This window comes from Drosophila eugracilis, unplaced genomic scaffold, assembly GCF_018153835.1.
Source record: "Drosophila eugracilis isolate 14026-0451.02 unplaced genomic scaffold, ASM1815383v1 contig_367, whole genome shotgun sequence".
Lineage (NCBI taxonomy): Eukaryota > Metazoa > Arthropoda > Insecta > Diptera > Drosophilidae > Drosophila > Drosophila eugracilis.
Window position 1 is genome coordinate 473641 of NW_024573224.1, and position 15913 is coordinate 489553.

The 15913-nt window shown below is 33.3% G+C and overlaps 1 protein-coding gene across 8 annotated transcripts; it reads right to left on the minus strand.

Annotated features, from left to right (window-relative positions):
* Positions 1 to 849: 849 nt before the first annotated feature.
* LOC108103736 lies at positions 850 to 11026 on the minus strand. Of its 8 annotated transcripts, none has more exons than XR_005993855.1 (9): positions 10898 to 11026; positions 9737 to 9879; positions 8870 to 9079; positions 6979 to 7027; positions 6811 to 6920; positions 4628 to 4834; positions 2956 to 3186; positions 2176 to 2348; positions 850 to 1620 (listed from the first exon to the last, which is right to left on the minus strand). XR_005993855.1 is itself a non-coding variant. In XM_041818801.1 (8 exons), exons 2-8 carry the CDS (start codon positions 9825 to 9827, stop codon positions 1601 to 1603), a joined length of 939 nt encoding a protein of 312 aa, XP_041674735.1. In that variant the 5' UTR covers positions 9828 to 9879; positions 10898 to 11026; the 3' UTR covers positions 850 to 1600. The 8 variants fall into 8 exon arrangements, 4 of the variants coding, with proteins under 4 accessions (XP_041674735.1, XP_041674734.1, XP_041674736.1 ...); XR_005993854.1 differs by having other exon boundaries at positions 6979 to 7048; XR_005993852.1 differs by having other exon boundaries at positions 4472 to 4834; positions 6979 to 7048.
* Positions 11027 to 15913: the final 4887 nt, after the last annotated feature.

A 15913-nucleotide genomic window follows, 5' to 3' on the forward strand; every position in this document is an offset into this window, starting at 1 on the left:
AATGATGCTTAGATTTGGGTTCTGATTATACATATTCCTGTATGTAATGCATATTCTGTCGGGGAAAAATTAATAAATATTTTAATTAAACGGTCTAGGGACACACGAAAATTGCCAAGTCTGCACGTGACTGGGCAAACATTTTCCATTTTCCTTTCCAACCACCCCCACGCCAAAGGCACACACATTTTAAGCTCGTGGGAACGCAGTTAAAAAGCAATTGAAATGCTATTGAAACACGGCAGTTGAGATCTCCCAGGAGTTTGGTCTGACATTGCATTGACCTTTGCCAAATAGAAAATTCGTTAGAATCAATAATTAAGTGGAATAAAGAAAGAAACACATCTATGTATGTAGCGAAGAAAAAAAAGAAGTCACAAATGACCAGTAACAATAAAGGAGCAGGGAAAATTAAGGCGATTGAAGAGCAAACACAATGAAGCGTGTTTCATAGGCCAAGAACTTGACAGGCCAGTCTCCTGCTCCTGCTGCTGCTCTCCAACCTCTCTGAACTCATTCCCTTTGGATTTTCCGGCCCAGCTCCTTTGGCAAACTGGGCCAAAAGCCATGGCATAGACAAATGGCAGGCGGAGAATATGAGCGAACAAGAAGTGCGAAACAATTGCGTGCTAAACGCCAAAAACGTCAAAGTAACAAGAACAACAACAAAAAAATGGAGCAATGAGGCAGTAAATGGCAAGATAAATGGCCCAGGTCAGTAGACAAAAAATGGAAAAGCCGGGAAAATGGGGCACAAAACTGCGACATCGAATCTCAATGGACTTTCCGTTGTGTCGCGTCAAGGTGGCCTTATTTTTTAGAGTTCAAGGATATAATAAATATAAAATATAGGTTTTAGAAGTTTTTTTTATTATTATTCATAATTTTGTTGTTTTTTTTTTAGTTTTATTACAAATTGAAAATGTGCAGCATATGTATGGATAGGCCGAATGTTGGATGTGTTGTGGCAGATATACATATCCCTTATACAGTTTTCTAAATGTCATCGAACTCCGCTACAGAGGCGATGTGTTTTTCTTTTTTTTACAAATACAAGTAGTTGTATAAATAAATATTTTATATATATAGCATCTAAAATATACAAAAAAGGAACAATTTATGAAACCCATTTTCTGTTGTTGATATTACAAATGGGAACTCATAAGTTGATTTTATTCTTTTATTATAATAAATGTAAATCGATTTTTTTCATATTCTTGCACTTAACATTTATGAAAGGATCTTAAGAAATCAGAAAATAAAAATTTATAGACAGAGTTTTGAGTTTTATTCGGTTGTTTTTTGTGTTTTTACTACGGGAATTACGCACTTTTTTGGCAAATATTTTTATTATAGAACTCCCTAACGGAAATGATGTTGGTTTTCAGTGGAGTGGAGTTCTAGCAGTTTTGAAAAAATTCAAACGTTGTTCAAACAGATATTAAGACTTCGTTATAAGGTCTGAATACCTTTTTGCTACTGATCTACACCAAAAAGCTGGTTGTCATTGTTTTTGGGGGCCCCTTGTGATGCATTCGTTGTTGTTTGTTCTTCAGGATGTTGTTCTTGTTGTTGTTGTATAGTTCGTTGTTTCGTTCGTTTACAAAATTGAGCGGTGAGCTGGGAATGGTAAGAATATAACAATATTAACACAAAAATTGTTTAAAATAATCAGAAAAAAACATTTAATTCAAAGTTTATGACGTGCAGAAGTTGTTGCAAATGTTGGGCTATGTAGGTTAAATACAATTTTGGTGGAAATGAAAGAGTTCTTTAGTTTGGGTAAAAAATTAATTTAAAAAATATTAGCTTGGTGTATTTTTAGACAAAAAATTAAGACTTCACAACTTATAAAATTTGTATATTTTCAGCAGAATTTATTTTATTCTTCAAAATCCACAAAGGGATGGCAAAATGCATCAATAAGGTAACAATAATTATTATAAATTTATTTTTAACAACCAAACTTTAGAACTCAATCATTTCACAACTTACGTAACTATTATATGTTATTAACTCTACATGTTTGGGAAAAGCTACTAATACAGGGTACTACAGGATACTCTACAGGTCATCATTTTCAACGGTTCTTAATGTGAACACTACAAGTCATTTGTGTAGTTTCTACAATGAACAAATTTATTTGTTTTACATGCTTCTTTTACTTTTTCTTACCAATTTGTTTATTTTTTATATTTCGTTACATGTAATTTATGTAAAATTAAGTACAAAAAAATTACAGAATTGCTATATGATTGATATAGCGTCGCTTTGTTATTATAGCTAAACGATTTTTGTTTGTGATTTTGAATCTATATAGTTTGTTTAGAATATATCCTCTGCCTCAGCTGGTTATGATAATTAAGATGTAAATAAACAAGAAATAATAACAATGTTAAATATAAATAATATTGGAATATGGTATTAGGGAAAAATATCAATTTTTTTTGGAAAACCATGAAAGAAAATTGAAAGCTCGCAGTTTGTAAAAAATAACTCTGTCAATCAGTTCAGTCTTTAATACTTAGTTTTTGCTATTTTTAACTCAAAAATTATGGGAAAAATAATGATATTAAATGATATTAAAAACTCAATATTTACAAGATAAACATTCAATATTCCAGCCAATAAATACTAAATAATAATCTTAACTCTTTTTCTTTTTTTATAAATATTTTTCATGAGTGATCTAAGTTCCTTTTGGAATCCAATGCAAGTCTATTTCTCTCATGCTTTTATGGAATATCTATAGGGTCTTTCTAGGGAAGGGTATACCAATTCGAAAGTATTTACAAACTGTGCATCTATATACAGAACAGATCTTACCAATGGCCAATACAATATATTAAAATTTACCAATAAAGAAACCCAGAAATTTTTACAAAGAATTTCCAACCCACAATTGGTAAGATCAAAAAATGTATCTTTAGAAAGGCAAAGAGAATAAAAACTTACGTGTCAAGGGTCTGGCTGGGTGCTTGGACCACAAGTAGCGGTTCTTCACCGGCGACAAGTACGAATCACGGGCCACGGGGCTCGAGGCACGGGGCACCGAGGTGGCACGGAAGGGCACCAGGTCATCCACATCCCACCAGAAGGGATCGCGCACGATCGATGAGATCGGCAAGTTGGGGCTGGGGCTCAACAGATCCCTGATACGGTTGCGTGGATGGAAGATCGGGAGTCCTAGTTTTTGTTGTTGGCATTTTCAGTAGCATATATATATATACAGTAGACATCCGAGATGATGGATGATTTATCGTATTGTTGTGCGTTTTTGGTTTTGTTGGATGTTTGTTGTTGTGTTGGTTGGGTTTCATATTGATTTTGTTTGTATTGTTGTTGTAGCAATGTATACAAGAAGAGCAGAAAGAAAAATATTTTTTGTTTTTGCTATATGCTTTTTTTTTTTTTAAACTAAAATAAAAGTAAATCAAAAAAAAAAAAAAGAACAACGCTTTAACAATCAACAATAATTTGATATTTTCCATGCGTATGTTGGGATTTCGTTGTGGAAAAAATACCAAAAGGGAAATGGCGAGGGGGAAAATGCAGAAAATAGATTGATAGAAAGAGAGTGACATGAAGAAAGATGGACAGGCGCTACAGTGAGCACATCGATAAGCGAACCAGTGGGCATATGAAGGTGGAGTTCTGGTTTTTATGGTATATTTTTTAAAAGGAATGCAAACCGATTTAAGTAAGCGTTAAGAGGGATTTTTTTTAAATCTTGCAAAATTAAAATTTTTGGATTTTTTGTTATTAATTTTAATAGATAATACATTAATTACTTGTTTATATATTACATTTAGAGTTTATTACTATTTGGCTTATTGTGGTTTTTAAATTTGCCAAGAAGTTTGCTAGTTAGTCTAATGAAAAAATATTTTAAATTTTTAAAATAAGAAAAACTTGAATGAAAATTAATTACGTTCTTTGCTGTTACTTTTACTAAATCCAATTTATTTCTTCAAAATTTCTTGAAAATATTCAAAAAAATATCATTAAATCGCTTTGCATTCGAGGTCTTAAAGCGCGGCGCTTACTTTTCGGGCAACACTGTACTAATTTTGCTGATGCTGCTGGCAAACTCAAACTGCAAACACGACAAATACTCGTGCTGGCGAAGCCAAAGAGTGGAAATAATTTTGACAAATTATATAAATGGTGGTTGGTTAAGGGCCTTACGAACGTATCACGAAAAATATGGCAATCATTTTTCAACACATTCTTAGCCCCCATATCATAATCATCATCATCACCATTAACTCCATCATTTTGTCTCGCATTTCGAGAGGCAAAAGAAGCCGACATAAAAGTCACATAAAATTCAACAATAACACGCAAATTACGTCTCTTCTTGTATCAGGACATAAATTTTGAATTTCTCTAAGTTTAAGTTTAAGTTTAAGTTTTTTTTTTTTTTTTTGTTTTGGTAGGGAAAGTATAGGATGAAAATTTTGATTTTTACCCTCAGCATCGTAGGCGACTTCGGTGGGGCGTGGTCCCCAGCGACCGGCTTTGACGGGAGTGGGACTTGGCGAACCGGCGCGCTCGAAAATACCGAGTGGCCGACTGGGCGCATCAGCTGGCGCCGAATCAGCCTCGGCGATCGCGGGCAACTTACGTTCAAAGAGTTCGTCCAGCGGCTCCAATGAGCTGGCACGGAAGCTGGGCCGCGTGAACGGGGCCAAGCTGGTGGCACGATCGAAGACCGAGGGTCCTCCACGGGGCACGCTGCCCTCGCGGTTCCAGTAGGCCGGTGGTGGCACGTACGGCTCGCTGCCGGCACGGGTGCTCCTGGCAGGGCGGAACGGCGAGGCCGAGCGACGAGCTGAAACCAGAATGTTTGGGTTAAGTGAGAAATTAAGACAAGAACTGAATCTTGAAAGCTGGAAAAAAATCTTTTCTTGTTTCTATAAAAATGTGATTAAGTTGCCTTTTATCTGCTCAAGTCAAAAATATATAGTTTACTATATAAATATTATAGATAAATATTGGTAAAAAAAAAATATATATATAAATATAAAAATATTACTCAATTTTGAATTTTTTTTTAAATTTTTAAATAACATTTGTTGATAATTTTTACTACAGAAAGCGAAAAGTATCGCTAGAAATAATTTCTTTTTCTCTTCTCGTTTCCATTTATGGTACTGTAAGTTATTATTAATAATAAATTGTTTAAAAATGTACGAGTATATAATAATAATTTTTTAATAAGCTTTTGATGTTTATTACTTCACTCTCATTTTCTCGTTTTAAATTTCTCAATTTTATAATCTAAATTTAATCTACATCCTTTTCTCGAATCACCACCATGAAACCTCTTCCCCTAACCTTACTTACCAGAAGAAAAAACCTCACCAACCAACGATGCTCAGAAATAAAAGTTTAACAATCTCGAAAACAAACAACATTTGAAACAAAATACATAGTACAAATTACACAAAACTGTGGGCACGAAACACGATTACAATAATGGAAGTCTTTATAGATATTCCCCAAGGGAATTATATAACTGGGCTGCCAGAAAACATGAAACATATATATGTTTTCCAAAGAGAATTCGTTAAATATTTCATTTTGAGTTTGTATAAATTTTTAGTGGTAAATAGTAATATATTTTTTTTGGCAGTTTATATACAGCCACCGCACAGTGTAATGTGAATTTCTATGCTTTGATTTTAGTAGTGAAACGAGGGACTAGACGACAGACAACAGCAAACTGGACAAGGTAAATAACATTGAGATATTAATATCGAAATGTGAATGAATTGTTAGAAAATTAAAGACCAAACGAAAGACGATAAAATTTCCGTAGCGTAACAATAGAAAGTTCCAAAACACAAGTTGATTGGTATTAAATATGTTTTTTTTTTATTAATAATTAAAGGTTGGTATTTCTTGGTTTAAGTTTAAAGTAACTGAAAGGGCTTTGTTTCGGGGAACGCCAGTGGGGCTACAGTGGGCTCGAAAAGTTGATTTAGCAGCAAGAACTATGCTCTTTGGTACAGCAGCTGTTAGAAGAAAGGCTTAAGATAATCGGGGTTTTTGGATGATAGAATGATTTGGTTTTTTTTTAGGATTGAATGAATGATGGTTTGATGGTTTCGTTAAATATGTTTATTTTAAATATATATTTAATGGCTAAAATTAAAATTAGATTTGGTTTTTATAAATGTTTTGTTGTTGGTTTTATTACTTTTGGTTGTTGTTGTTGTTGTTGTATAAGTTAATAATTAAAATAAAGCATTTGTATATTTATATTTATATATATTTTATACAATGAAACATTTAACGAAATTTTCACTCGACTATTGCTGTTTTTTTTTTTTGGATTTCTTTTTACAGACAGATTGTTTGATTACAATTAACTTTCGTTTCGTTTTTAGTTTAACAGATTTTGCATTAATTTACAAGAGTCTTACTACGAGCTAAGCAAACAAAAGTATCTGTTTTTTTTGATTAACGCTCAGCGCTTCAAACCTTAATAGCTGCAAAATAAAGTTGAAACAAAAATCAAGATTTTAAATATGAAAAGAATCGTAAACAAATTTGAGAAGTGTCTGCAAAAGTTTTTGGCTGAATTTGAAAAAAAATTTCGTTGAGTTCGTTTTTAGATGTTGAGATGTTCAGATTTCATATGCTATTTTTTCGTGCTTACATTTTGTATGTATATATTATTAATTTTAAATTCTTTCGTTGTTGATGTTGTTGTGTTGTTTTGGTTTTATTTTCCTGCTGATGTTGGTGTTGGATTTTCTGTTTTCTGGCATTGCACTTAGAAAATGTCTTTGATATCCTTACCCTTGTTGAGCTCAGCCAGCAGCTTGTCCTCTGGCTCGTACTCCAAAGGCACCAGAGAGTTGGGCGTGAGTGGCTTGTCCCTCAAGTAGAGACCATAGCGAGATGGGTATCTAAAGAGTTCAAATTAGTGATCATGATTCGAATAAGTACTTTGTAAGAGACACCCACCTGCGCTCGATCTCCTGCATGCGCTTCAGATGATCATTCCAGGCCTTCTCTGCGTCGTAGTTAGCTGGAACTGTCCATAAAAAAAAACAAAAAAAATTAAAAAAAAAATCCAAAAAACCTAATCTAGCATACAAAAATTCAAGCAACCAAAAGAAAAACTTAAAAGGCAGTGCTTACAGGAAATGGTTTGAGTTAAGCGTGGGCTCACACGTCGTATGCGCAATATTCGATACATACGCCAAATCCCAGAAAGCATATTATAATCATAGCAAGAGCAGCAAAAAAGAAGAAGGGGTATTTGGAAATCAGTAAAGCGTATTAAAAAGCAATTTATTTAAAATGAACTGCGAGATGAAGTACAAGCCATGGTTAGGTGTTAAATCGTTGGTGGATGTTCATAGCAAACCCTTCACAGATGACCCTTGCCCTTGATGGATGTTCTGATGGATGGATGCAACCACAACCACAAAGAGAGATCTCAACAGCTGGTTGTTTAACAATTTTATTTCACACACAAAACACATACATATATATACAAATGTATATACTGGCTAGCAAATAAATCATTTTCTAATTTCGATATTTAAACTAAAAGCTACACCACACGAAATCCTTTTCACTAAATTTAAGTTGTCTTTTTTGCCTAGAGAGAACAACAAATATATATATAAATATATATAGCGAGAGTGCGCGCATAAAATATCATAAAAATATATATATATATACATATCGCTCGGATACATATGTGTATTTATTTTGACGACACACACATTTATGTATATTCTGAAACATTTATGAAAGAGAGAGAAAGAAAAAAACAATTGGTTAGTCCAAAAAAAAAAAGCGAAAACTATAATTTAGGCAAACGGGGTAACAGGTTGAAGGTGGAAAACGAGGTTGGGGGGGATTTTGCCAGTGTGTTTGAGTGTGTGTGTGTGCGTGTGGAAATTCGGAAAATCGGAAAAGAGAACTTTGGTTTCCGCGCATCGAGGGCCGCCACAGTCATTTGATCCCAGAGCACGCACCAAAAAAATTGACTCAAAAATTTTCCTCTTATACGTATATACCTGATACGATATATAGCACACACACAGATGTGTGCTTGTATGTGTGTGTGTGTGTAGCCTATATTGTCTAAATTTTATTTTTTTTTTCTGTTTAATTTTTGAGGTCTTTTGCCAAAATCAATGAGAACGAGCCGAAGCGAAACTTTCATTGACGTAATAGTATTTTGGCTTTTGCCGCTGGCCATTTTATTTATAAATTTATGAAATCATAGCGCTCTCACACCAAATGAAAAATCATAAAAATATGGCCGATCTGAGATATTCAAGGTGTTGTCAAGAAAAAAAAAAGCTTTTCGGTGGCGAGAATGCAGTTTTGAGATGATTGAAATGACTCGACTGATTGATTGATGGGCGCGTCGAAGCGAGACAGAAAAGCTGAAAGAACTTATTAGGTTCGGATTAACCGAAGCTTATATAATCTTGCAAATATTTTGGGTTTTAAAAAGGTATTTTAACTAAGAAAAAGTGTTCTTTAACTTATCCAAACTGATTTTTTATAAATTTATAAAAAATTCACTATATTTGTCTGTACTTTTCTCAAAAATTTCAAACAATGTTGGGTAATGTTTCTTTAACATATTTTTTAGACCTAATCGGAATGATATGACCTATTACTAATAACTACTTATATTGAAAGTTAATAAATTAAATTAATCTCTAGCAATATGAAAACTTTAAACTCTTCCAATATCATGGCCTTAGATCCATATTTGCAAGACTTTCAAAATCAAATACATTAAGATTCAAGCTCTCAGCTGTGTAAAGAAGTTAGGCGGGGTTTTGGATTCATAAAAAAATAGATAATAAAGTTCGATCCAACTTACTTGTTCGGCTGTAGTGATGATCGTAGATGGCACGGGGCGAGTAGCCGTAGGTGTCACGGCTCACTGGCAGATATCTGTAGCCAGAGGACTGGACACGCTCGTTGGCGGTGGCTGGCTCATCGTAGATGCTCCTGTAGGAGGGCGAGTCCAGGTAGGAGCTGTAGGGACGAGAGGCACGGGGCGCCTCATGGGCACGGATATCCTCGGATCCTATAAATAGATTGATTTTTTGGATAACACAGCGTTAGTTCATTGCTTTTCAAATATTTCAGCTATTTTCACTATTTGGCTCAATGCCAAATGCAAAAACAAAAAATAAAAAAAAAAAAAGAATTTTAAGTTGATTTCTTATTCGGTGTCTATCATAGATGTATCTACGTGTATGTGTATCCTATATTTTCCTCTTTGTTTAAAATCCGAGCACATATTTTTTCTACATTTCTTCTCTCTATATACTTATGGTATGGCGAAAAAGCTTTCCCAACAGAGCGTGTCTAAGTATATAGCTCGGCTGATATGACACCTGCCAAAATAAATAGACTATACATATATAGGCTATGCTATTTGTGTTGCTCATTGCCCAAAGTTTAATAATATAACATTTTGAGTGTCCCTAAACCAGCTCAAATTTGGACTACTTAAGTTGGATTTTTCAATAAGAGTTTTATTTATGTTTTAAAAGAACATTTGATAGATTTTTAACCCAAAAGGATTGCCTAAAACTAGTCGAAATATTTAAAGTTTAAAGTTGTTAGATTTATCCTTTAACCTTTTCTAGTTTGTCTTAGGCTTTGTAAAGTTTCCCAGTAAATAAACTTAGATTTTCATGATTTCTTTAGGACTTAGTTTTTCCCAATAACTACTTACCCTTCAGGGACCTGATGTAGGACTGCCAGAACTTAGCCTTCTTGCTGGGGCTCTCGTTGCGCCCAATCATTTCCAAGTGATTTTTGAACATTTTGATCGATTTGTTTTGTTCTGTTCACGAAAAAAATCGTTGAACTCGTTCGCTGTAATAAAGTTGAGGAAGAAAGATGTCTTAACAATTCCAAAATTTTCTTTTCTTTTCGTTTTTCTTTTTCTTTCATTTTTTTTTTTGTTCTATTTCCCGGGAAATGCCAGGCAAACACACACGAATTTGAATCGCTTTTTTACTCTCGATTGATGGGATGTTTTCTCAGTTTAGTTTTTTGCTTTCGCGCTGAAAGTCTCTCGGTTCGAAAATAAACAGACTGTGTGCCACTTAAGAGCAGTGCAAAGTTTATAAAATATATAGATATATATCTAATATAATACCACGATCAACGGGCAACGCCAGCAACCGCAAGATCAATCTCACTAAAAATAAATATAAATTTTGTGCTTTGGTTTTTGTGTATTTTTTGTAGAAGAAGAATCTTGCTCAAATATAAAAATATTTTTATGTTGGTTAGAAAATTTCACACTTCTCTATAAATGAAAAAATATTCTATATGGCTGTGTATGGGTATGGATGTCTGGGTGTATGTATCTTGTGTGTATAAGCTTCAGCTAGATTTGCTTTTATTTTTAAATGTCCTTGAGTTGGATTCGTTCTGTTATTCTTATGGCTTTCATCGGAATTTACTTCAGTAGCTAAAGATTTGAAACTATTTCGATGAAGAATTTCAAAACTATTAAAATATCTTTCAAAAATTCCATTTTATTTTATTAAATTAAATTAAATTTTGAAATTTAATTTAATATTAGATTTTTATCATGGTAAATAATTCACTGCACAAACTCTTGAAGGGCGCTCAAACACTTTGGTATCAAATGTCATTTCTTATATAATCAATGTCTTTTCTCTATGGAATATCGGTTCATTCATAACTCGATCATATTTCAATAATTTTTCACCAGTTAAATTGTTTGTTCATTTTCTCTTCACATTGTCTTAGGATAAGGCACTTTATTATGAATTTTATTCGTTTGTTTTTCGATTTAGTTTTATAATTATTGAATTTACAATTTAGTTGTGTTGTTTAAGAATGTTTCGGGTTCGCTTACAATTTAAATTTACTCCTAAAAAATAGCGATCTATCCTCAACGAAGAATTTTTTCAAACTGCAAACCCCAAGAAAATTCGCCTCACCAATTTTCCTCGTTTCAGATTTTTGCCATTCCGTTTCGGCCCCAAAAAGCACAGCGCATTCCTTTACGGCGTAGGTTGTCTCTATCCGTGAGCGATTTACGGCGTATCTGTGTGGCGCAAAGCTCCGGAGATCGGTTATGGGAAAGCTTTTCAATATATATATATGCATATATATATTCTGATAGATCATGTGTGTGTGTGGTGTGGCACCCACTCATTGTTTGCAACGTTTCAATACGAAAATCGCGATGACGCTGACAATGATCATAAAAAGAAAATTCAGCTAATTTATTCTACATATATGAATCCTATATTTCTTTCACAAAATCCCGTATTATGTTTTAACACTTTTTTTTGTTTGATTGTTTTCTTGTTTTCCGTATCGTTATTTTTTAATAATTTTAACATTTACTTTTTTGCATTACTCGAAATGCGTCAATTGTGGCTTTGAATTGATCAATGAACTCTGCACTTTGAATAATTCATAAAAATAATTTAGCTTATTTTATTTAATTAATTAAAGAAAATATTGTTTGCAACCAAAGGAATTTACCCATTTTTCCTTATAAATTACTTTTATGTGTTTATGTTTGGTTTTGGCTTTGGCATTAGCTAAAATTTAGTTTCCTGATAATTGAAAAACCATTTCCAACTACATGCCCACACAGATAAATAAACAAAAATCACTTTAATAAAAAAATTGACGAAAATATAGATACCTTAACTATCCCATTTTTTAAATTATAGAAAACATTAATAAACCTCAAGCTTCCTTTTTCCTATTTTTTATAATTAAAATCCAAAAAATTCACTCAAAAATAGGTTTAAAAATTAAAAAGTCCCTTATTTCTAAAGCATATACCTTCTCAAAGAGTAGAGATTTCCACTGCCCACGTGCAAGCTAATGTTTAGAAATCCAAAACACACAATTTTTCCAAGGAAATTCCTATGAAAATGTATAAACAAAGATGGGTAAAGCTTCCCCCGTCATATACTATTACATCGAACAGAGTTGAAGGGCAGCTCTGGGTAGTACATATCTTTCTATTTATAGGGGGCAAAAACACATTCATGGAGATCAATTTGACCTTTCCATTCGAGCAGATCGCTTACAGAATTTCCTGCATCAGTCTGGTTCTTGGCCAACCATTAACTCAAGGCCAAATGCAATTGCATTTAAATGTTCTTTTGACTTTGTTTGTTTACCTTATGTAAGATTAATTTTTAAATTGTACCCTTAAACAAGCTTGCAGCATCATTTAAACTTGAACTTGACTTTGAATAAACGTTTGAGGTTTGATGAACCACGACGAAAAATGCAGCGCAACTCACGGGAAATTGGGAAATACCTGGCAAAGGTTTTTTTTTTTTTGGTTTCCGCCCAATCAGTGATTTCGGTGATGTGATTCAACTTTTACTTTCTGGCACACTTTTTTGGCTTCTCATTAAGCATTGAATTGGGCAACTTTTTATTTTACTTTCGTTTTTGTCGAGTAGTTTATTGGCAAACTCATTTACGTTTTTTTCTCTTCTTCAAAATTTCTTTGATGTTCCGCCAAAGAACAGACGAAAATTGGCTAGGAATTATATACCCAAAAAAGGAACATAAAGTTTAATATCAGACCGCAAACTTAATTACTTTTAAGTACTTTTGCCAATCAAACAAGGCAAATAATCTTAAATAAATACACGTTCTATGGCCTCTTGAGAAATGAGGTCAGCATTTAATCTCATTATTTAGTTGACACAAATGCAAACATTGTCGACCAATTTGCTCTTCACAAATTCCCCATATTTTATTTAGCTCAGTTTATACACAAATTAATTATAAACTGCATTCAGCTAAGGGGGCTCAGGGGATAAGATTGTTTTGAGCTGTCAGAAAGTCAAACACTGAGTGAATGCAATTCCAACAGATAATTTATATACATTTTATTGCTATTGCACTTGGTCTGTAATAAATTGCTTTACCAATGTGAAGGTCGATTATAGGTAGTTTTTCCTCAAGTGAAATGAAACGTATCTAAACGAAAAGCAAATTGTACGGATCCTACAATGTCAACGCTGCGTATGAGCAATTTGTTTTGGCTCACCAGCACAGCAAAAGCTACCCACCAAAAATTAAGTAATATAAATATAATTTTGAGTCATAGCAAATTTGCGAAAATAAATACATTTAATCCTTTTGTTTTATTTCGGTGACTGCATATTTTGTGATTGTTTTGAATGCTCTTTAAATTGATAAAACTTTTGATAAATTAAAGATTTTTTAAGTAAAGAAATTGTATGGTATTAGTTTTCTTTTTCATAAAATTCAAAACCAAGTTTGCAGACCTTGAAAATTAGTTAAAAATATGTAAAAATAATGCTTAAAAAGTATATTTGATTTATTCCACATTTCCATTTCCTATTCCCGTCGAAACAAACTCAAACTTTTCATTAGACTTCCCAATTACTTTCAACTTGTATTACCTGGGGGACTCATAAATAGAGCTTAATGGTTTTTAATGCCGCAGCTGAAAAGCTTTTTCCCACTCTATGCTGTCTAACATACAATATGAATAAAAATACACACATAATGTACCACTAATACATAGTTTTACCGTGTCTATATATAAACGATGTTTAACCTTAACATATAGCAGACACCTTCAAATGAATTTTTCTTGAAATATAAAAATAAATATGTGTACTCGATATATTCGTGTGGATATATGCTCTCGCCTGATTTCTGATTTTGCAGCTACAAACCGTATCTATAGCCTATGGCCAGCTAGGTTCTGATTGGGATTGGGATCGCTTGTGCTTCTCAAAAAAAAATCAAACCAAAAAAGAAAACCAACATCGACCCACGCAGATGAACTTGAAAATTAATTGTTTCTGCAGGCCAACAATTGCAGATAATGAAGGGGTGTACAAAGTATATATACCTATATACCTTATATATAAAGAGATATGTGTACATTTGCTCAATGCCAGTCGAGGGGTTTGCCTTCCATAATTTATTTGGCTTTCGGATACTATGTGCCTGAAAAACAGATTTTGTTTATAATTTTATTAAAATTGAATGCCAGACAAATTTTCTCCTTTGGACTGGAAAATTGAGAAATTTTTTCATAGAAATCTACAATAATTTCTCATATTTTGCTTGCCCCATATATTTTTTTTAAATAAATTCATGTCTATTTCCTTTCATCTTGTTAATCTCCAAGGACACAAGGGTCAATGCAGTTAATTCTATTTTTATGGAAATTGCACAGAACTAACCTTGAATACTGTCACGAATTCTGTCTGCTGATGGATTGATGATGGCCAGACAAACTGGCAAAATGGGAAAAAAGAATGAATATTTTTGTCACTTATTGGTTGAGACTTTAAGAGTACATTCCCGCTGACACTTTGGTTTAAAGAACTTAATTTAGAAAACCATTAACAGTTAGCCAACGACCGGCCACTTCCTTCCCCTTTTTTTTTTCGAGGGCAGAAGTCACTCGTTTATCAATAGCCTGCTGACGTCACAGAGCTACAACTTGTACATCCTGTTTATTATTTTTGACTTTAAGTGTATACAAAATGTATATATCCACATAGAACAGAAAGCCATATATTCTGGCTTTGCATTCCATTCATGAAACGCAGGGGAAACGATTGCGATCATTTAACAGTCCCAAACAAAAATATGTAATAAAAAGAAAAGTATATATGTGTATATATATATACAATTATACAAAGTATATATGAATAAAGATTACTCAAGTCTATTTGGCCCACAGATGACAGCACAAATGTGGACAATGTTTTGATATGTTTGGCACAAGTGTTTCTCTATATTATTATTATTTTTTTTATGGGGTGTCTGCCTCCGCCCAATACCCAAATGTTAGAAGGTCGAAACTGAAAGTTTCATCTATTTTTTAGACTGATTTTTTTCTCTGACAGTTGGTTCTTTCTGTTTTTTTTTTTGGCTGTCCAATTCTTAACTTGTTCTTTGTCTTGTAGTTTGGTTGTTTTTTAAGATTTCTGTCTTTCTTGCTTCGTTTTTTTCGGTTTCTTTAGTTCACACATCATTAAATGTTATAAATATTTTTAAGAATACATATATCACAAAGATTTATCTAAACGTTTATCTATGTATAAAAAAGAAAGACAGAAAAATAGGCAAAATACAGGAAAAAACAAAACATTAAATCGATGGAAAGTTGACGTCAAGGGATACAGTTCTTCCTTGCTTTGTTTATATGAAATTCTATATTTGATTAAAATGAGTTAAGAAAAACAATTTGTATTCATTTTTTAAGTAAATAAATATAAATAAACTAACAATATTACTTGCAGCTGCACATATGTCCCTTTAATCCTTTTTTTATTTATGAAAATCCTCTCTACAAACGCCACATAAATTCTACTTTTCTGTAATCAAACCACAATATTTTCCAAAGCAAAAAACAAAAACATAAGCGGGAAATTCAAATAAATTGCTCTGATATGCATAAATTTATGATTTCTGTACCGATTTACCATGGCTGGGATTTATGGGCGAAGGGATAATGGGCCATGTTCAAAGCGCATGAAATGACTTGTGACACAGCAAATGGCAATAAGCCATAAACAAGACGCACTGTGAATTATGGGGGCAAAGGGTACAAATGAAGACTCTTGTACAAATTGCCACCTGGAACATGACTTTTGAGCTTTGGGGTGTCCTTGGTCTGGGATCTAGCAGATTCTGTAATTTGGCCGCAATTGTTAGTTGGTTAGCTGGCTCAGAATTTCCCAAAGGCAATGCAGTCAAGTGCATGACTCCAATTTCTAGTTGGCAAATTGGCTTAGTTGCCAATCGAGACGAACATATGCGGATTGCATTCAAAAGAGGAAACATATGCCATCAAATCCCCCATTCATTTGCGCCGTGCCGATGTGCCGTTGTGCCG

Bases quoted from the DNA above. Each gene is read 5' to 3' on its own strand.
- LOC108103736 (XM_041818800.1), bottom strand. From the start codon at position 9,827: ATGTTCAAAAATCACTTGGAAATGATTGGGCGCAACGAGAGCCCCAGC. The intron at 9,080-9,736 runs GTAAGTAGTTAT...ATCTATTTATAG, and splicing joins CTACATCAGGTCCCTGAAGG to GATCCGAGGATATCCGTGCC. The intron at 4,835-6,810 runs GTAAGGATATCA...TTCTGGTTTCAG, and splicing joins GCTGGCTGAGCTCAACAAGG to CTCGTCGCTCGGCCTCGCCG.